Source organism: Notolepis coatsorum, assembly GCF_963971535.1.
Source record: "Notolepis coatsorum genome assembly, chromosome: 20".
Lineage (NCBI taxonomy): Eukaryota > Metazoa > Chordata > Actinopteri > Aulopiformes > Paralepididae > Notolepis > Notolepis coatsorum.
In genome coordinates, this window is record NC_140184.1 from 49,807,987 (window position 1) to 49,831,431 (window position 23,445).

The 23,445-nt window shown below is 42.7% G+C and overlaps 1 protein-coding gene across 1 annotated transcript in view; it reads left to right on the plus strand.

The window, feature by feature from the left end:
* The window catches only part of atosa (atos homolog A), a 119,376-nt gene that overhangs the window by 90,947 nt on the left and 4,984 nt on the right, over positions 1-23,445 (plus strand). The window contains exons 3-11 of the mRNA XM_084337200.1: positions 3,855-4,051; positions 5,706-5,831; positions 8,641-10,369; positions 15,724-15,849; positions 16,666-16,754; positions 19,875-19,971; positions 21,105-21,263; positions 21,803-21,871; positions 23,086-23,279. Coding sequence (XP_084193326.1) covers positions 3,855-4,051; positions 5,706-5,831; positions 8,641-10,369; positions 15,724-15,849; positions 16,666-16,754; positions 19,875-19,971; positions 21,105-21,263; positions 21,803-21,871; positions 23,086-23,279 — 2,786 coding nt within the window. The remainder of the gene's footprint in view (positions 1-3,854; positions 4,052-5,705; positions 5,832-8,640; positions 10,370-15,723; positions 15,850-16,665; positions 16,755-19,874; positions 19,972-21,104; positions 21,264-21,802; positions 21,872-23,085; positions 23,280-23,445) is intronic.

Here is a 23,445-nt window from a genome sequence, read left to right on the forward strand (position 1 = left end):
ACACACACACACACATGGACCCTGCATCCATACACTTTCGTCTTGTTTACAGCTCTCCACCTTGCACCTTGTAACGTTAACGCAGCTGTCAACTGTACTTTACTATGGAATATACATGTATTGTTAGAAAATGTTTTGGATCTAAATCACTTGGAGTTTGAAAGTGATATCAGAAGAAACTACTCAACCTCGGCTGTCTTTAACTATGAATGAACACAACACTCTAACTCACCATGTTTAGATAATAAAGTACTCAACCTCTACTTGTCTACTGTCTGACTGAACACAACACTCTAACTTACCATGTTTAGATAATGAAGTACTCAACCTCTACTGTATTTAACTATGAGTGAACACAACACTCTAACTTACCATGTTTAGATAATGAAGTACTCAACCTCTACTGTATTTAACTATGAGTGAACACAACACTCTAACTTTTGTGTTCACTCATAGTTAAATACAGTAGAGGTTGAGTACTTTATTATCTAAAGATGGTAAGTTATAGTGTTGTGTTCACTCATAGTTAAATACAGTAGAGGTTGAGTACTTCATTATCTAAAGATGGTAAGTTAGAGTGTTGTGTTCACTCATAGTTAAATACAGTAGAGGTTGAGTACTTCATTATCTAAACATGGTAAGTTAGAGTGTTGTGTTCAGTCAGACAGTAGACAAGTAGAGGTTGAGTACTTTATTATCTAAACATGGTGAGTTAGAGTGTTGTGTTCAATCATAGTTAAAGACAGCCGAGGTTGAGTAGTTTCTTCTGATATCACTTTCAAACTCCAAGTGATTTAGATCCAAAACATTTTCTAACAATACATGTATATTCCATAGTAAAGTACAGTTGACAGCTGCGTTAACGTTACAATGTGTTGTGTTCACAACACTGTTTAGTCTGTGACGACGCGTCGCGATAATATACATGTATATTCCATAGTAAAGTACAGTTGACAGCTGCGTTAACGTTACAATGTGTTGTGTTCACAACACTGTTTAGTCTGTGACGACGCGTCGCGATAATATACATGTATATTCCATAGTAAAGTACAGTTGACAGCTGCGTTAACGTTACAATGTGTTGTGTTCACAACACTGTTTAGTCTGTGACGACGCGTCGCGATAATATACATGTATATTCCATAGTAAAGTACAGTTGACAGCTGCGTTAACGTTACAATGCGTTGTGTTCATGTATGTCAATGTTATGATGCATTGAAAATGGGGGACCCTGATGTAAACAAGACGAACGCTAACGTTAATGTAATAAACGTGACATGGTTGGACTTGTGGTCGGCAGAAAAACTTGGTGTAGTTTTATCAAAGATGCGGAATTGTAAACATGCTACTGTAAACATAAACAAACATTCTTAAACTTACCCATGCAGACGCATCTCGACCGATCTCAGTTAATTTCGTTGAATAGCGCGGTGTTTTCACCGGTGAGCAGAGAGCCAGAGACTGAATCAACTGGTTTAACAAAGTTCATGTACTCGTTCATTAGATCCAATGCATTCATCTCTTTCTGATCCAGAGTGCTAATCCCATTGAAAGTGTAAACAGCCAGTGCGTCGCTTCAAACACTCCCCCAATGTAAATCTCTGCGGGCTGCAGGCTAGGTTTGATTCACATGCAAATACAGTAATTACGCCCCCGTTTCATTGAAATAAAGTCCGTGAACAACCTAAATTTAAACACAGGTTTGACACTATTTTAGATATTCTAACTGTTCGTTTTTATAGTAAACAAGTACTTATACATTCAATTTATAATAATGTGAAGAAAAGAAAAAAACACATAAAAAAAAAGAGAAAACTCTAGAAGGTCTAGCCAACAAAGGGGCGGGCCGAGTTGTGGTCGCAAGCGCTGCTAGGTGACACCATTATGGATCTCAGGGAATGTATTCCCAGTGTCAGAAATATTGTGTCTGTTACTAGGCTTGAGTAAATTGTAATGAACCAAAGGAGAATATCAATTCTATTTAAAAAAAAAATGTATCTTTGACTGTGAATAACACCATGCTAAAATTGACCAGACCTGAACAATCTAAGCAAATGAATAAAGGGAAGATGATTCAACAGAAGGTTTTGTTTATACAGTTCTGAATTCTGCCATCTGGACACATGCAATTTGAAATATGATTATAGAATAGCAGGCCTATAATGACCTTATTATGGCCAAGTCGCATATCTATGGATCGGGCCAAATCTCCCCTTTCAAATGGCAGAGTTCAATCTGGATTTAGTATCACCAGGCGTGATTCACAAACTGTGAATGAAATCTACTGTAAGTACAGTTACTTTTTTATAATGTAAATTTCTCCACCATTTTTCATCATATTGCAACACTGTTTTTTGCGCTAGACGTTCACAGAAAGGTAGAGAAACTAACTGCGTTCTGTTTTATGGCAATAACGTTCAGGTTTGTGGGAGATGATCCCGAAAAATAAGAGAAATAAAAAAGTTAATCCAGAAGTCAGATGATTGACAGGGGCTGGCGTGAGCTGGGTAGGGTAGTTTTTTTGAAATTCAAAAGCCCTGAGTCTCTTCCTTCAAAAGACTACACTCACTTTTGGCTGCTCCACTTCCTTCTGTCAATATGCGCCGGTTTCCGACTCAATGCCCTGAGATTTCTATAATCTTATATTTCACTAATAACAGTTAAAATCATTGGTAAACAAACGTAATGCTGAAAATATACACTTTGACTGTATATCTCAGGCTTAAGAGGTTAACCCTGTGAGGCCCAAATAAAAAAGACATTACCAACTTCAGAGGCCAGAGGGTGGGACATATAAACACATCTACTATCCAATAGCATTGTGAGGCTGAACAACAGGACCCATTGACTATACATGTGCTTAACATTTGTTAAATAAACATTTACAGACATTTTTTTTTAAAATGGCTAAAAGTGATTTTGTAATTTTGCAACCGTGGGTCTCACAGGGTACTTTTAACCCTGTGAGGCCCAAATAAAAAAGACATTAGCAACTTCAGAGGGTGAGACCTATAACACGAAGGGTGCCGTGACTGAAAAAAAGGTTGAGAAATGCTGGTATATGGTGTGGCTCTTTGTGGTACCACAGTAATTTTTGTGGCTCTTAGTCTCTGACTGGTTGGCCACCCCTGCTCTACACAAACACACAACAGGTTGCACAACAATGTTGGAGGATTTAGCAATATTTTGGATATAAACCCAGCAGCAGCGAAAACTTGACAGTAGAAGAGCTCAGAGGACCAGTCCAACCAGCAACAGTATGTTTACACAATGCGCTAAATAACAGCTACGTTGATCCATCAGTGAATGGATAGGAAATTGACGTCCTTTTGGACCAGAACTTGACATGGGCCTGGTCACTTTAGCTAGAACTGACTCCAAACCATGTCAAACGTGATCCTCCAAACCAACTGAGTGAGATATTCAGTCTGTATTGGACCTAAAGTGTCTCAAGAGAAGTCTGCTCTCTCTGTCGCCATCTTGACAATGGCAACAACACTAACGAGACCGGACCCCCTCTACACATGCGCCATCCAGTGGTTTCTGCCAGAATCCATAGTTACCATGGCAACCACTCACTGCAGAGATCGTTATTAATTTTCAACATATTTAAAACTCACATTTCACCTCAAAGTGCAGTAGATTTTTCTCTGAATGTTTGTTTTGTAGCAAGTAGTTTTGTTGTTGCCACCATCTTTAGCGCTACAAATCTATCCATTCAACACTTCCATCTTCTCATTATATAGACTCTCTGTCGGACCTGTTGGGTCCGTTTGGGTTGGGGTCTGGTTCGGGCATAAATAATGTAGCGCACTACTCGACACTAACCCTGTGTATACGTGCATGTGTCCCAGTGTCGGCAGGCCAGGCGGACCCGCTCCGAAGTGATGCTCCTTTGGAGGAACAGCATTCCCATCATGATTGAGGTCATGCTCCTGCCAGACTGTTGCTATGGCGATGAGTGCCCTCCCAGTGACCTCATCAGTGACCCGGTCATCAAGCAGGATGCTCTGCTGCTGGAGAGATGGACCTTACAGCCTGTTCCACGGCAGTACGTAACACACGCACACACACACATGCACTGACACTATGAGGATTAATGGTCTGTTTCCCACTGGAACTACTGGAGCTACACCCATAACAGATGTATGCATTAATGGTACTGTAAAGCACTTACTAAATGACATACAGTATATAGTACTGTACTAAATTACATACAGTATTAGTGATGCACGATATATCGGCCGCCGATATAATATCGGCCGATATGGCAGTTTTTTTACACATCGGTCCGATATCAAGATAGGGCCGATATGGGCTGATATAAAAAAAATTATAATAATACAAATTTTATTTCTTTTTACATGTTTTGGCCTTAAATAGTTTCAAAATATCAGTCATTTCTGAAAATAAGTTACAAAAGTAAAAAGAAAATGCGTTTAGGAAAATAGCTCTTTATTTTATTATCATAAAAAAGTGTTTTCTATACAGAGATATCGACATCGGTAAATATCAGTATCGGCCAGAACAGCAATATTAATATCGGTTATCAGTATCGGCCACAATTTTCACATCGGTGCATCACTATACAGTATATAGTACTGTACTAAATGACATACAGCATACAGTAGGGATGCACCGATATGAAGATTTTGGACGATACTGATAACGATATTAATGTTTCAGTTATGTCGATATGATCTGTATGAATAAAACGTTTTCATTTGTATACATACTTGAACAATGTTAGCTCACAATCCTGTGCTGCATCATTGTCATATGCAAGTAACGTTACGTTACCCAAACAAACTCAGTACTGTACTAAATTACATACAGTATATAGTATACAGCACTGTACTAAATTACATACAGTATACAGTACTGTACTAAATTACATACAGTACTGTGCTAAATGACATACAGTATATAGTATACAGTACTGTGCTAAATGACATGCAGTACAGTACTAAATTACATACAGTATACAGTACTGTAAATTACATAAAGTGCTATGCTAAATGACAGAGTATACAGTACTGTGCTAAATGACATACAGTATACAGTACTGTACTAAATGACACACAGTATACAATACTGTACTAAATTACACACAGTATATACAGTACTGTACTAAATGACACACAGTATACAGTACTGTACTAAATTACACACAGTATACAGTACTACTGTACTAAATGACTACACTGTACTTTGCTTTATTGAGACGCTCACTGGGATGATGAGCAGGTGAATTGTTGTCTTTTTAAAATCTATACTTTGCAAAGGAAGTGAATGCAGTTTTAAAAAAGAGAATTCCACCATCTTTTCATGATATACGCCACGGTAGTTAACCTGCACCACCATCAGTACTCGCACCATAGTGCCTCATACCTGTTTTTTACAACACACACACACACACACACATGCAGGGCTTTACTTTTCTTTTAACCACTAGGAACCACATACCTCCTTTTAACCACTTTCTTGACAACATTTCACACAATCACATACACACACACACACACACACACACACACAGGGTTGTAATTTACGTACAACCTGCACTATGATCAACACAATTTCTTCCAGGACAGAGACACACATACACACACACATGCAAAAATTCAGATGGATTCCTCTCAAAAGCCCATCCTAGAAATATTGTGTAACCAGCCTGTGTGTGTGTGTTCTCTCGGCTGTGATAGGAGCGGGGATCGTTTCATCGAGGAGAAGACTCTGCTGCTGGCTGTCCGCTCCTATGTGTTTTTCTCCCAGCTCAGCGCCTGGCTCAGTGCCTCCCATGGCATAGTCCCCAGAAACATCCTCTACAGGTCAGACACATGCCTCCAACATGGGAGATTAAGGCTGGCCTAGAAGTCAATAATATAATTTAGTGTCATTAGCCTAATTCCAGTGGACTGTTTATACAGGCTAAAGGGTCTACGTCATTTTTCTCAAATCACTGGACCTCATTCACCAACATTGGGCCTCATTCAACAATACTCTCTTATTATTATTCTTATATTCTTGCTTACCTGTCTGTTAAGAGAACAATAAGAAAAGCCACCGCCACATTCATCAAGCCGTTCTTAACGTCCAAATCTGTGCTTACCCAGGTGTCTTGCATGATGAATCCCACTCATTCTTAAAGGAAAACGCCAACATTTTGGGAAATTAGCTTATTTGCCATCTTCCCTGGAGTTAGACAAGAAGATGCATACCTTTTTCATCTCTGTGCATGCATTAGGCTTAGGGAACGCCCGCACCGTTAGCTTAGCTTAGCGTCAGTCACTGGAAGTAGGTTCCTCCAGCAGCCTAGTTCCCAGCCTACTTCCCAACAGTCACGAAATACACTCCAAATACAACTCCAAAAGGTTCCTGTAAACATGTTGTGACCTGTGTATTTACCACGTGGAGAAATAAAAAATAATTGAATTCGACATTTACGTTTTCTAAGCAGATATACTCGGAATTTTTTTTTGCCTAACCACTCCTCTCTGGGCTCAGTGATTTCACGCAACGCAGTGCTACTTTCTAACGTCGAGGCCAGTGTTTACATGTTCATTTCATTCAAAGGATCCGAACTGATTGAAGTTATTATGGATACCATGACTGAGAGAAAAGCAACAATAAGAAAACATTGCTGAATCCCAGGTAAAAACAAAATAAGAGGAAATGCTAGTTAAGAACGAAATCCGTTCTTATATCGCTTTATGAATGAGGCCCATTGTCTTAAGTTTTCTCTTATGACAACCTCCTTGGAAGGTCGTAAGAGAAAGCCGACGACAATTACCCTCGTATTCACCAACACGTGGAGAGGTTGTCTTAACTTGGCAAAAGATCACAGCTGCGAACCCCCGGGAGCGCATTGTAGACTTATTTGCATACAGACACGCCCCTCCACTCCAGCTCATTATAATGCGAGGGCCATGCGCAAAACAAGGGTCAGCATTGCCCCGTATTCAACAGGTAGCGCGGAAACGCTTTTGCAAAGGGTCAAAATTAGATTAGATTAAAATGTATTGTAATCATACAGCACACTATAGCTATAGTGGAATAGACTATTTAAGGAAGGCTGTTCCAAAGTCTAGGCACCATGACTGAGAATGATCACCCCTCGTTTTCAGTCTAGACTCTGGAACAGCCAACAATGCCAAAGAAGATGATCTGAGTGTGCGAGAAGTTTGATATGATGTTAAAAGGTCAATGATATATAAATAATAAGTAATATTTTAAAATTCACTCTAAATTTAATTGGAAGCCAGTGTAACGTCACTAGAACTGGGGTGTCCCTGCTGGCTCAGATCCCACCCTCCCCTATCTCCCCTACTCTGTCTCACTCTCCGCCTTCATACTATCTCAATATAGAAGCATCTCTCCTGTGTCTCCCCTACTCTGTCTCCCTCTCAGCCTTCATACTCTCAATATAGAAGCATCTCTCCTGTGTCTCCCCTACTCTGTCTCCCTCTCAGCCTTCATACTCTCAATATAGAAGCATCTCTCCTGTGTCTCCCCTACTCTGTCTCCCTCTCAGCCTTTATACTCTCTCAATATAGAACCATCTCTCCTGTGTGTCCCATACTCTGTCTCCCTCTCAGCCTTCATACTCTTTTAATATAGAACCATGAATGATTGAAAACTTTATTTAACAGATTACAGAATGGGTACAATACAGTACGGCTCAATACACACAATTGTTAAGGGGGTGCAGACCTGAGAAAGACGTTTGTCTTGTTTACATCAGGGTCCCCCATTTTCAATTCATAGTGACATTTATGACATACATATACATATGGCATAGGGACATACATGACATACAGGTATATAGTACTGTTACATTTGTGACATATACGATATGCAAATATACAGTACTGTTACCCATAGATCCTAACAGAGAATATATACATATGATGGGGAGGAGACTGTACATTAGGAGGGGGTGGGTAGGTGGGAGAAGAAATATACATACAGTGGGGAGAAAATATATACATACGGTGGGGAGGAGACTGTCTATTAGGAGGGGGGGGGGGGGGGTGGACATTTACAGTGGCCAGTTTCTAATTGCAGCCTCCCGTAGGTGCTCTTTAAGAGCGGTTTTGAATGTGGGTCTCTCCTGTGTTTCACCTACTCGGAGTGTCTCCCCTACTCTGTCTCTCTCAGCCTTCCTACTGTCTCAATAAAGAACCTTCTTTCCCTTTCAACCTTCCTACTGTTTACCTCATAGGACAATATAATGACATGGTTTTTCCTGCATAGAGCCAATCTGTCAATTCTTCTGTAAAAAATAAAAGCCCAATTTAATCAATATTACACTAACTGACTGAGGTACCAGCTGTGCTGATGTTGAGCCAGGAAAAACCCTGAATGAGTGCCCTGAAAGTGTAGACAATTGCAGGAAAGGACGTGTCAATTACATATTTACACAATAACACTGATGACTAGCCCTAGGTATGATTGATTATGATCATACCTATGGGCAAAAATAAGGCATATTGAAAACTTGTGCCAGCCCCTTTCAGTGTGGTAACCTTCTCAGATCCAAGTCTTTGTAAAGGCTCGTCAGTCCTCTGAGCCCCCTGTTTCTCTTCCTGTCCCACAGGATCAGTCCTCTGAGCCCCTTTTTCTCTTCCTGTCCCACAGGATCAGTGCTGCGGATGAGGAGCTGCTGTGGCACTTCTCCCAGCCGCCCTCAGAACACCTCTTCCCTGTCCCCACTGTGTCCCAGAGTGTGGCGCTGCGGCTCAGGGTTCAGTCACTCCCACGCCAGCCTACCTATCCCACCCTGGCCTGCAGCATCCACACTGGGTTGCCTCCGCTCTACAGCAAGACCACCAATCACACTCACAACCTGCCCCTACTCAGAAAGAGCCAGGACCCGAATAAAGACTCCAACCTGTCCCTCTACAACAAGAGTCCCAACCCCATCTCTGACCTTCCCATCAGCACTCTACCTATCCCCAACCTACCTATCAACCATATCCCCATCAACTGCGGGCTACCTGTCTATAGTAAGAGGAGCCAGGAGCCTGCTGACGGCCATGGAGAGCTTCCTCAGGTCAACGTCCCTCCCCACCTGGGTTCCCCTCGGTTCCACAGGCCCTCCCTCTCACCCACCCCCTCCCGCTCCCACTCCCCCTCTCCCCACCCAGGAGGGAAGGCAGTGAGGTTGCTGTACTCCGCTCTCAATGGACCCTCTGACCACACACAAGCGGAGGACTACGGCCCCGGCACCAACAGTGCGGAGAGCTCCAAGAGGTCCACCCCTGAGCCTCTGAGAGCCTTCAAGGCTTTCTCAATGGCCGAGCCGCCCCGTTGCCCCTCCCCTAGGCCCATAACCACGGAGACCAACCCCCTGATTGGCTCTCTGCTGCAAGAGAGACAGGAAGTGATAGCCCGCATTGCACAGCGGCTCAACTTCTGTGACCCGACCGCCCCGCCCCTTCCCCCCGGCCTGTTTGCTACAGACACCCCTCCTAAAGCCATGCGGGGTGGTAACCACGGTGACATGACTCTCAACAAGACCAAAGAGTCAGAGGCGCCGCCCTGTGAGCCAGCAGGGCACAAGTGGCCCACCCCTTTCGACACGCCTGTGAGTGACACTTCATTTAGCAAACGGGAGAGCACCTCCCCTAAACCGGCGGTCTGCAGGAAGCTGAAACTGACCGAGACCAGGGACAGAGAGGAGGAGAGGAACGGAGAGAGGGAGAGAGAGAGAGAGAAGGAGAGGGAGAGAGACAGCTCTCTGATAGCCCAGGCAGTACAAGACATCACTAGACTCATCCAGGACAGGCTGTATGTCCCCTCTCTGTCCCCCATACACAGCAGGAGTGGCAGCCCCCTGCACCACACACACACAACAGTCACTCACACGGTCCGCACATACACGCACACCACACACATTACGCACACCACGCACACCACACACGCCTCACACACTGCCAGTAACGGCTACACCAACGGCCACACTCCCAGCCATGAGCCTCACCAAGGCACGCGCACCGCTGCCACACACGCACCTGTTTGCACAGACGAGCCCCGAGTTGACCCGGGGACGGAGCACCTTTCTTTCCGGACCCAAAACGGTGCTCCCTCTCTACTTGAAGAACCCCTGTCGTTCAGAGGCCAGTCCCAACGTTTACAGACTTTCCCCCAGGAAGAGCCCAGAGCCCGGACCCCCTCCCCCTCCTCTTCTCCACGCTCTTCCTTCCTGGAGAATGGCCCGAGGACCGGTACAGCCCTGAACTGTAACCTAAACCAGACCCAGTCCCAGACCTGTGCCCAAGCCCCCCAGGATGAGAACCAGGCACCTCCTGGATCCGCCAGCTCCACCCCCCCCAGTCCCAAGACCACACCCCCCAGTGCTGTCATGGTAAGAGATTCCTCTTGTCAACTAAACTTGCTTGAGTTTAAAATCAGCCATATTGTCCAAAGTTTATTATTGCGTAAAATGGTCTCTGTGAGCAGAATTGTACGATTGGTTGAATGTTTTAACTAGCAGCCTCCCTCTCTTCTTCCATACCCCAGTGTCTGCTGCTGCTCTCACTAGTGCAGTCAGAGACACTCTGCTTTTCCCACAACTTTGGCTCACTTGATAACTTGCTTACATAGCTGTAGAACATTGCATAGATTGCAGGGTAATGTGGTGTGAACCTACCAAATGTATGGCTCTTTGATTAAAACTTCTTCATGAGCTTTGAACCAGGTTTTCAGTGACTTGGCAGCAGAAAGCTAGGCTGTAGTTTGCCATTAACCCATTCTCCGCCATTGACGGATTAAGACGTCATTCCTCGCCATGCTTAATCTGCCAATGACGGATTACACCGTCATCGAGATCAATATTTTCATCATGGTATTCATATTTCACCGACGGATCCTTGACGGGTGCTGTGGATCTCCACTCAACTCTCCAACGGTTCAATATCGCCACCTGGTGGCCGATCGGCCAACCGGAAGTGGGGACGTGGGGCCGGAAGTGCTTGGTGTCCCCCCCTATTCCGTCCGCCACTCGCTATCGCTCCCGGGGCTCCATCTCGACACACTGGATAATCGATCGGTTGCCATAACTCAATAAACAACGTTATTTGGACGTATATAGTATTATACAACCCGGAAATGGTTCATCCCATAATAGCGATCTTTTTGCTCCACGCTGATCACCCAACGGTAAGAGGAAGCTGCGGTGAGTTTCAGCGTTTTTGATTATTATTATCCATACAAACTGCTATGATCAATATGTCACCCATACTACATGATTCATTTAACGTCGGTCATTGCATTATAAACAACCCCCCCCCCCCCCCCCCCTCCGGTCACCAGCAGATGAGTCATGACGTTTAGGACCTTGTACAATTGAAATTTTTAATCTGACGTCAATCGCTAGCAAACTGCATTTGATGATGTAATATATGCATAAATGGCTATAACTCACGTTCTATGAATTACTGCAGAAAACGATAAAAACATATGTTGGTATGAATGTGTGAATGAAAAATTAAAACGTTCCTACACCCTAAACAATAGCTAATCGATGTTGAATGGGCCATGGTAAAGTTATAGCCCTGCAAAGTAGGTGAACATCTCCATAGACAAATAGAGCTGGCAGAGGATGGTATAAGAAGGGTACAATGCCTGGCGAAGAATGGGTTAAAAAGACACTATGTAACCAGGGACCGAAACTAAAGCCCGCCGCCCGCCAGGGGCGGTCTGTTTTTACCTTTGGCGCATGACACTTAGAGGGCTGCCCGCCGTGTGGCGTGTAGACGTGTAGTTCATAATGATACTCTTGTGCGAGTACAGATTATAGCCGCTCGTCTTTTTTTTCTCCGCCGCGAGATCGTTAAAAAACTACAAGTCCCACATTGCACTCAAGTCAACGGTCCAATCACAGTAGAGTGACGTGACTGGTTTCACGAGAAAGAAAGCAAATGACCAATCGGAAGCTCTCATTTGGCTTGTTTACTTCCGTCTGCTCTAGTCTATATCGGACCTCCATGAGCTAACGTTACTGTTTAAACAATGACCCAGTCAACTATTCACTTTTAGTTTAATACATGACGAGGCATTGTCTAACGGTATCTAGCTGGCTAGCTACTGATAGCTGCTGATATCAACAAATGCTCCAGCAATAGTCGACTCGAGTGCTCCGTTCCCTCGTTAGCTAGCTTAGCTAGCTCACGTTAGATCCATCTGTCCCAGTAAACTAAATTGTCTTAACGTTATCTACCGGGCTAGCAGTAGCTACAGATAGCTCCTGATATCAATGTCTTATAACATTGATTGAATGCGTATTCTAGCTGAGGGCATGTTGAATGTGATTTGACAAAAGAACCGTAACGTTAAATAGGGTCCAGCTGCATCGCCGGAGAATCCTTGCATGCTGAATGTAGGGTCTAGCTGAATATAGGGTCTAGCTGCAGGGCCGAAGAATCCTTGCTGGAGCTGGAGACTACTCAAGTATACACACACAGTGGAGCTGTTTGCAGATAGCAAGCATTTTGACTTATTGCGTGGTGGCGATGTCTCGCAGATAATACAACTACAAGTATGATTATATAATATATATTTTATTTAAAAAAAAAATGTATATAAAATATATATATATTTTTTTTTAATCAAAAATTTTTTGGCAGGTAAGAAATATGCTTGGCGGGTAGACTCTTCCCATCTACCCGCCACTGGCCGGTGAGTCAAAAAGTTAATTTCGCTCCCTGTATGTAACATAGCTGTCAACTTTGGGATTTGAAAAAACTGGATATTTCGCCCCGCCCCCTTCCCCCGTCCCCGCCCCCTCCCAATGTAGTCTCCTCCCCCTCGTATGTATATTATATATATATATTGTCTGCACTGCGCAGCCGTGGAATCGCGAGGCCATAGATTTAGAATAGATAGAAAGGGCACATTGTGGTGTATCATAATTAATTTGTTGAATACAATAGTATTTTTATAACGTTGACACAAATTAAAGAATATTTACACTAAGTTATCTTTTACCTCTTATTTAATTCATTCATTAATTTAATTGTAGGCACTGTTTATATTGTACATAGTCCTGTGTGTTGTATATTGTGTCCTATGTTACTTTTGTGTTTATTGTCTCTTTCTATATACACCGTGGGAAGGGGGGCACGTAATTGAATTTTATACTGGCACATGGGTCTAATACAGCAATGGATTATGGGTAAATGCAACGTTAAAGCAGTGCCAATGTAAGACTGACTTTACATTAAACTAATGACAATAATATAGTATAAAGTTGGGTATTATTTGGACTAAAGAATGGTGTTGTCTCACCCTACTCACATGTTGAGGGAGAGCACCATACATTATACACTGAGAAACCACGGCAGAGAGTGAGCTCTCCGGGAATAACCCCACATTTCCGGTATCCCTTCTCTGCCTTTTTGTAGGTAGGTAGGTGTAGAATGTAAACTCCTGAACTGTGCAGTCTGGAGAAAGCCACCACTGAAACCAGCCCTTAAAACAACATAAAGAATAAAATAGGCTCTTACAAACGATACAGATCTTCATTGACATGATTTATGGAGTCATTTGCCACATGACAGCCCCTTTTTAACAAACACCAATTTACATTTTTAATAACGAGCCTGTTGAAAAGACTAGGCTTAATTGAAATTAGCCATCCATCTGAACAGACTGGCTGAGTAGAGTCCATCTGAACAGACTGGCTGAGTAGAGTCCATCTGAACAGTCTTGTGAGAAGCAGCTAGAAGGTGGTGATCACTATAGTGTACCCCCTATGAAAACATCCTTTAACTGTTAACACATTCAGCGCCAGAGGTCGCTGTGGGCCGTATGGTCGTGTGTGCCAGCGCTTTAACACTTTCAGTGCCCAGCAGGGGGCGCACATTTAGTGCTTGAATGCCCACCATCCACTTCAATGTTAGCATTAATATCGCCTAATCTATGTTTTAAATATCGCCTAATCTATGTTTTAAATTATGGCTATGTGTCTAATCTGCCTGTCGCTTATCAATGACTAATTTCCAGTCAACATTGTCGAAGCGGATTGTTTTTTTATCGGTTAATTTCCGTTTTATAGCATTTTGAAAAGCCCTCGTTTTCAAGGGGGAAAAAAGATTCCATGATAATCGCCCTGTACTGTAATATTCTAGACCGTTGTCATTTTTCGGCCTATTTATTAATCGTTTTCAAATAAACGCTAGATTATCGATAGTATATGTGTACGTGGGCACGCTGGTGCCGCAAACTGAAAATCGATTCTCTCAGTTCCTGATCGCTCTTACAGTCAAACAGCCATATCAACATATAGGGGAAAAGCTTATATCTCCGTGAAAACAGGTCTGATTATCCTAAGACTGGTAAAATAGATTCCTTACCTGAGATCAAATGGTATCCAAATGGATTATTCCAATTCCTGATCGCCATTCCAAAAATCAATCCTTTTATTGATCCAACGCGTATACTGTAAAACACATATTACACGCTGTGCTGAGGGTCCAGAATGAATCTGATCGGCTCCGGTTACATGCGTGTGAAGTAAAATGTGGATTCCGGAGTTTTTTTTTCTCATCCATTTTCATTGAGTCCAATCCAAAAGGGTGCATTACCATCTGGGAGACGATAGGGGGTGCTTTTTCACATCTGAGCGCCTGGCGGGGCAGGTTTACCAACGGTAGACTCGGTTGATGAAATATGAATTCAGATTGCTAATAAAAAAAATTAAATTAGAATTCTCGTGATGGGCATTCAGGGGGCGGGCTGATAACTCGAGATATCTCGTGATGGGCATTCAAAGTGTTAATGAATGGGGATACATGCCTGTGTTTACAGTGCTAAAACTATTAAATATTATAGCTATGGATCTAATAAGAGTCGATTGGCATTGAGATTCTTCCGGTCAAGATGCAAAAAACATAATTTTTTCATCCATACATTCCCGTTTTATACCGTGGTGAATATGAGTATAGTTTTAGAGGAATTCTGTGTAATCCCAGGAAACGCAGCTAAGCAGCGTTTAGTGCATTTCACTAGAAACCGTGCCATTCCTCGCCTGGATCAACAATCAATCTGAAATCAACGGTATATTACCGGTATTATCTTTCATCATGCATGTATGAAAGGGGGGGGGTTCTATGCTTTGATCGATTCGTCACCAACGGCATACGTTGTGGAGTAACGTTACAATAACACTTTCGCATCACAACAAAGGCATGTTCGGATCGACGCAAGATTGATACCATATAGCACTTACCTTGACTAGGATGTACTGCAAAAAGAATATTCCAATTATCTGATCGCCATTCCAAGTATTGATGTCGATCGTGTTGCCAACATAATCCACCAAAGTACATGAATCGGCGGTGCTAGATTCTCCCCAATCCACGTTACTACTGCCCGACTAGGAAAATCCAGACCGGACTTTTTAGATCGACGTACAGGCTGAGCCAGAGAGATTCCAAGGATGTTCAATACCGGCCGCAAGGTGTTAGGTGGCGGTATTGGATGTTTGCGATCTCAGACCTACCGGTATTCCCAATGGTAATATCAGGCTCCCTCCATGGATTATGAATGGAAATAGCGAATAAAAGAAATAACGACCAAAACCTGACTTTTCTCGGGTTTGGCGCTCAAGCGATGGCAAGTTAACCCGACTTATCTCTGGTCTGGCGTCCAATGTGTTAATGAATACTGGTAATATCACTTTAATTGCCAGCTGTCTGAATCTCTCTCTCTCTACACCAGCGAGCTCACAGCCCCTCCCCCCTACGGCCTTGTAACAGCTGGAGGAAGCAGAACCGACACTCGCTAGACGCCACAGCCACCAAGGCCTTCCACCCCTGTACTGGCCTTCCACTGCTGTCCAGTCCTGTAAGACACACACACCCCTACCCCTTCCCCAACAGTACACACACACACATACATAGGCTCAGCCGTTGGTTATAACACTAACCCTATTATCATTGGCATTAAGACAGACACACACACACACACACACACACACACACACACACACACACACACGTGTATCAAATGGACTCATCTGCAACCTTGTCTCCCTTCCTCTTGAACTGTGGGTGTCGGAGAGCATGCAGCAGCACCCACACGTCACAAGCCTTTTCCTCAGAGCTGCCCATACAGTGGGATATCTTCACTGTTTCTCTTCATGTTTTAATTATGTGCGTGTGTAGGGTTGGGTACCGGACTCTGTACATTTAAGGGTACCGACCCAATTACATCGATACTACCGAGTACCCATTCATGATAAATCAATCGCTACCAAATTTGTATTACCTTTACATGTTTAGTATAATAGTGTAATTTACTAGACAAGAGGGAGCCTTTTCCACAAATATAAATATTACTGTGCCATCTCTTGGGTCTTTGAAATGACCAGACGAGGTCAGAGGAGTTTGATCATATTTACTGAGGATGGCCAGATAATGTTCATTTTTAAAACATAATACATGATCATGCTATTTATTTTGTGTGGTACGTTACAACAATAAATAACAATGTTCAAAATAGATAACAACATTTTTTGAAGTTTTAGAACAGGAAAAGAAAAGTGTTATTACAGAGAGTTAAGTATAAAAAAAAGTTACCGTTTGGTACCGATACCTAATTCCAGGAACTTGTATCGGTTCAAATGTGAACGGTACCCAACCCTGTGTGTGTGTTTGCCAGGTTCCTAAGAGGAAAACCCAGACCGGCTACTTTGACCTGGACACCTCTCTGACTGGTTGTCAGGGACTTCCATGGGTCTCTGGGAAAAGGTAATGTTACTAACACCAGACATCATCTAGTGCAGTGCAGCATTAGCCACAATTATTTTTCTATGCAACATAGAAACTCAAAGCCTGCTGACTCAAAGCCCCATTTGTCTATTGACTTCCAAAGTAAAACTTGAAAAAGAGTTTTAAGCTACAGTAGGCTAGTTTTCCGTATCCACTAACCTAGCTTAGCACAAATTAATGGAAGTGGATATGGACCACTAGCCCAGCTTAAAACTCAGGGAAACTGAATTGAAGTGGATACGGAATAGGCTAGCTGGTCCGTATCCACTTCCATTAATTTGTGCTAAGCTAGGCTAACTTGCAGCTGGATATCTCTACTGAACGCACAGAGAGGAAATTTGTATCTATCTTCTTGTCTGACTTTGGAGTCAGACCAATTTCCTATAATGTTGGCGTGTTGCTTTAACATGTATTGAAAGGACCGGCCTTGTCTTTGCTAGCTTTTTGAAAAGAAAACACTGCTCAACACCCTTAAATCTAATGTTAAAAAAAACTCTAAAGTGATGTTAATTCAGTTGGAAAAGCGTATTGTGGAATGTTAATATCAGGAGTGTTATTTGATTTGTTATAAGTGTTTCATTGCACCCTCTCTGAGCACAGCTAACTCTCAGTATGTTGAGGGTGTGTGGCCTTCTGTTAATTGAAAGGAGATGTCAAGTTAGTATCATATTACATGAAGCTTTCAAATGTAAACAAGTTCATGGGACCAGTGTGATTGGTTGCTATGGAAGATTAATAAATAAATAGTTACAGTTGCTGTGGATGTTTTTAAACCACTAAGATTAACAAAATTATAACAAACTAGCTAGCCACAGATATCCTTTTACAACTACTTTACAACTATTGAAAATGGACAGACTGACTGATGGACCAATCAGGGTAACTTGAGTAGATTATGCACTCTCTTCAGGGAAGCAGATTGGATATCTGAAATGGTTTGATTCTGTTCATATCCAGAGGGCTTTAGTCATAATTTTCACCACAACAGTAGTTTTAACATTTTGGATAATTCATTTGACATCAACACACCTTCTTGGGGACCAGGTTTCCATGATGCCTGGTACCCAGGTGGGGGATCTCCCAGGCCTTTCTGTGTGGAGTTTGCATGTTCTCCCCGTGCTCGCAAGGGTTTCCCCCCCGATAAGATAAACCCAATGGAAAAACATGCACAACAACAGATCGCTAACGCTGTGGCGTCCTTGACGAAGACTGACAGGAGCACTTGGATTGGTCCCCTGGCGCGGCTCACGTTGACGCCTGTCTGCTCCCGGCTGCCCTTGGGGGGGAAGGACGACGGGATGGGTTAATCGCAGATACGAATTGCATGCATGCATCGCATGTGTGCCGATTGATGACCTGAGCAGGTCCTAAATTATTATAATTATTATTATTATTTTAAACAGAATTTCCTGTTCATAGTCTTTAAGATGACGTCTTGAGTGATATGAAATGTTTGTTATTTATTTGACATACATTTCAATAACTCTTTTCGCTGTGATAAAATATAGTACTTAGTATAGGACAAAAATAAGTCAAGGATAACATGTATGATATCACAGACAGCTCAACTGCTTCTTCTGATGTACCAGTGAAGCTTGTATTCACATGGTAATGTCATGCTGTGAAATAGAATATGAATAGATAAGTCAGTCTAGCAGCGTTATAGGGCTGGCCGGTGTGACTTCCTAGTTTATCTGGGGTCTTAGACTTTTTCAACCACAAGGTTCAAATGTGTGCCAGGAAATGTTGTAGTGGTTAAGACTCTGCAGGCCTACAGTCTTACATGCCTACTGTAGGGTCGCCTCCAGTCAGAACGCTCTCTCCTGTGTCTCAGCTAGTCTGCCTCCCTTCCTAGTTCCTACTGTCTGAATACATATACAAACATTTAATTAAGAAAAAGAATACTAAGGGAAGTGGACTCCCCACTACTGTCAAATTCAATGGAAGAAGGCAATCAGAGTAAGAGGGAGGAGCCTCACTAGGTGGCGCAGGTGAATTAAGGTGAAGCAAACATGGGCATTCTCTTCATGGTGAATCTGAAATAGACTGCTTTAACATTTAGAAATAGTCTAGTTTACGTAAATGTTTGACTAGTTACTGTTGTCTTCACACCGGTTTTGCTAGTTTATTGTTGCTAAGTCAAGCAGTCAAACTCATGCAAATAAAGTAGGGATGTCCGATATTATCGGCCGACCGATATTATCGGCCGATATCGGCAGTACAATGTGATATCGGAAAATATCGGTATCGGTTTAAAAAAAAAAATAAAAAATAACAATATTTGTTATATATATATCCAGTGAAATTATTAGTTACCTGAAATTATTCAGTTTTTTGGGGGGGGGAAACCCTGCATATATCGGTATCGGTTGATATCGGTATCGGAAATTAAGAGTTGGACAATATCGGTATCGGTAAAAAAGCCAATATCGAGCATCCCTAAAATAAAGCAAAGCTAAATTTGCCATGGCATTCAGTCTGAATACAGTAAGACATACCAGTATTTTTGTCATAGCTGGGATACAGAAGGTCGACATATCCCCTTATCAAATGTGTAGTAATTAGGGATGTCCGATATTATTGGCCTACCGATATTATCGGCCGATATTGGCATAAAAATGTGATATCGGAAAATATCGGTATCTGTTTTCAATTCTTTTACATTTATTTAACCTTTATTTACCCAGGCAAGCAAGTAAGAACAAATTATTATTTTATTTATTGTCAAAGTATGCATAATGTTGTGTTAATTACACGACAAGAGATATGTAATGTTAATTACCTGAAATTATTCTGTTTTGGGGGGGGGGGGGGGGGGGGACCCTGCATATATCGGTATCGGAAATTAAGAGTTGGACAATATCGGTATCGGTAAAAAAGCCAATATCGAGCATCCCTAGTAGTAATCCATACAAAGGTTTGGGGTTGGAAATGGGGTCTGGCAATGTTACATGAGGGGTCTGAGACCATCCCAGTGGCTACATTTCTTCTTTGTTTTGTATGGGGTGGAGGTGGGCATGTCATAGAATTTAAACTATTGTGTAGTAACAACAAGGCTGTGTGTGTGTGTGTGTGTGTGTGTGTGTGTTAACCCTTCAGGGTTTGTCCGAAGAGAGAAGAGGACATAGAGGATCCTCAGCAGCTGTTCAGTGCCAGCGCTCCACCTGCCAGCCTCAGTCTGCTTGGCAACTTTGAGGTACAATACACACACACACCTGACCTAACATGAACCAAACTTTTTTGTGGCCACAGCGACACGTGGATTCAGAATCTTCCCCAGCCAATTGTATTTCTTTGCAGCTGAAGTATATCAGAATTAAGTGAACACATGTTGTATAGTTTGAATAGCAATTAGTTTAACTTGCATCTCTGAATTAATTGATGGGGACATATTATGGAAAATGGGTTTTGCCTAGTCTTTATATGGATTTGGCAGTCTGAAATGTTATTTGGGCACTGGGGGGAAATTACATATGTAGATTGACAAGCCTAAACAAGCTTTTCAGAATGATTGCCCCTGTTGATGTCAATGGATTTGCTTTGATGCATCTATGAGCCAGTTTCGTACTCTTGGGTGTGGGAGGAAATGGTTCATTTAAAATGTGGTGTGTGCTACACCTACTGTACCAAAAATGGCTTGTTCAATGTAATTATATTAGATTTAGACTAGTTTCTTTGCTAAAGTTATTAACACACATGTTCCACAGATTCAAGAAAGTAGTATAAAGATACTTATTACATGGCGTTTTAACATTCGCCGAAATGCTTGATTGTGATTGGTCAATAGCGCTCAGTTGCCCCTAGAAGCGGTCCGTTATTACTCTATAACGGACCGCTGCAGAGCAATAATGAGCGCTGTTCGCAGCTGGAGCAATCAAGCCCACTGACACACACTGCATCAGTGCAATCAGACACCTGCACCGGCGATAATAATAATAACTTTATTTGGGCTGACAGAGCCACAGAACAACTGCGTCTGCATTTGATCTCGTCTTGTCGATGGTGTAAAATGAATTAGGTATATTGTTAGTAAGTTAGCCATGTAATAAGCGGGATAATTTATAGCCTATACTCGGTCATTGTCGCAAAATAATTGACCTTCACTACGTTTAGAACACCTCGGCGAGGCGCCTCTGTATTCTAAACTCCGTGCCGGTCAATTATTTTGCGACAATGACCTCGTAGCTATACATTATCCCTTACATAATATGTGCCCTTTTTAAATAGAAAGCTAGCCAAGAGAGAAAATGGCCACTGCAGATGGGTGCTGTAACACCAACCAAAACTCAAGAGAGAGAAACTGACTGAGAGACGAATGTGTTGCAACAGGAGTGTGTACTGAACTACCGCCTGGAGCCGCTGGGGAACGTAGAGGGCTTCACGGCGGAGGTGGGCGCCAGCGGCTCCTTCTGCCCCAGTCACATGACCCTGCCTGTGGACGTGTCCTTCTACAGCGTCTCGGACGACAACGCTCCCTCGCCATATATGGTGAGGTCCCCCTTTTCAGCCACCCAATCAATAATTCACTCATTTGGATTAATTCCTTGTTAAACCTGCTTGATTGAATTCTCGGCCGAGAGCCAAATCTGCAGGCTTTAACACTGTGACCTACAATGTTGAACTGCCACTCACAGCGTGTGTGTGTGTGTGTGTGTGTGTGTGTGTGTGTGTGTGTGTGTGTGTGTGTGTGTGTGTGTGTGTGTGTGGCTTCCTTTGTATGAACTATGTTTGCTTGTTTGTGACATGGTGTTTGAGGTCGTAGTGCCTTTATTGCCCCATCTTTTTCTCTTAACAAGCAGATAAAAAAATCACCACGCTTCACACAATGTATAATATTACAACTCTTTGGTTTCACAGGTACTGGCAAAAATACTAATAGTTTCATATGTCAGTGTGAACACAAAATGACAATAATTACTATTATCCTTTTGGAGGTTGTTTGTGGGGAGGGAGGTTTCTAATGGCTTCTATTGCAGTGGACATGAAGGTGTTCTAACGTGGTGGTGTTGTGCTGGTTGTGTGTGCAGGGTGTGATCAACCTGGAGTCTCTGGGGAAACGGGGCTACCGCGTACCTCCTTCAGGAACCATTCAAGTGGTGAGTAATGGCAAGTGGGGTTTTCACCCAATGGAATATTTGCATCATGGTAAATGCAGCTGCAGTAGCTTGAGTGACAGCCTGAGAACAAAGAGGGCAGATTACACATTCGAAAACCAGTGCAGGGACACTGAGACCCCTGCTGGGGAGTGAGGGGAATGCACCAAATTGTGAGTGGAGTGATGTTGTGTCTGTGTTCTCAGGCTTCACTGCCCACAACTGCCTTACACTGTAATCATAACTACCTACCTCTACCTATAGTCTACCCATATAACACTGTATGATAGCCATGTACAATAACACTGTATTTTCCGTATATATATACATCTTTTATCTATATCTGCATATATTCCTGTTTACATACCTGTATACTATATCTATATCTGTATATATCCCATACCTACTCTCATCAGTTATACCGCTGGCCTGTATGGCTTACTAGTCTACCATAGTGTATTTATATTTATATCACTGTACATAATAATAATATTTAAAAAATATTTAAAAAAGGTAAGCAGCAGTCAAATAGATCCATAAATAAAGGTAAAATGAGCACTATTGCAAAGCCGCCGATCTGCATGGTTTAAAAATCAGGATATCCTGTTCCTGTCTAAATCCTAATCCTTTCTGTTTAAAAGAGTAAAAAGCCTGTTATCTCTTGTGTTTCCATCCAGACCTTATTCAACTCTATCTTGTGTTTCCACCAGACCTTATTCAACCCTCTCTCTTGTGTTTCCATCCAGACCTTATTCAACCCACTCGTGTTTCCATCCAGACCTTATTCAAACCTCTCTCTTGGGTTTCCATCCAGACCTTATTCAAACCTCTCTCTTGGGTTTCCATCCAGACCTTATTCAACTCTCTCTCTTGTGTTTCCATCCATACCTTATTCAACCCGCTCTCCCTCCAGACCTTATTTAACCCTCTCTCTCTCCCTCCAGACCTTATTTAACCCTCTCTCTCTCTCTCTCTCCCTCCAGACTTTATTTAACCCTCTCCCTCCCTCTCTCTCTCTCTCTCTCTCTCTCTCTCTCTCTCTCTCTCTCTCTCTCTCTCTCTCTCTCTCTCTCTCTCTCTCTCTCTCTCTCTCTCTCTCTCTCTCTCTCTCTCTCTCTCTCTCTCTCTCTCTCTCTCTCTCTCTCTCTCTCTCTCTCTCTCTCTCTCTCTCTCTCTCTCTCTAGACCTTATTTAACCCTCTCTCTCTCTCCCCCCAGACCTTATTTAATCCCAACCAGACGGTGGTGAAGATGTTTGTGGTGGTCTACGACCTGCGGGCCATGCCTGCGGGGCACCAGACCTTCCTTCGCCAAAGGACCTTCTCTGTTCCCGTCCGTCGTGACATGCATGCACATAACAGCAGGAAACCCCTGGGCCAGGGCCGCACCCTGCGTTACCTCGTTCACCTGAGGTGGGACACCGCTCGTTATAATTAAGTGTATAGTATCAGTAATGCTAGTGGGTTGTGGGACCGGGCTTCACTCCGGGTGCTGCTCCCAATATCAGTTCCAGTGCCTTCTTACAGTTGAAAAAATAATCATAATATAATGACTATTTGTTACGTAAAGGTAACTCTT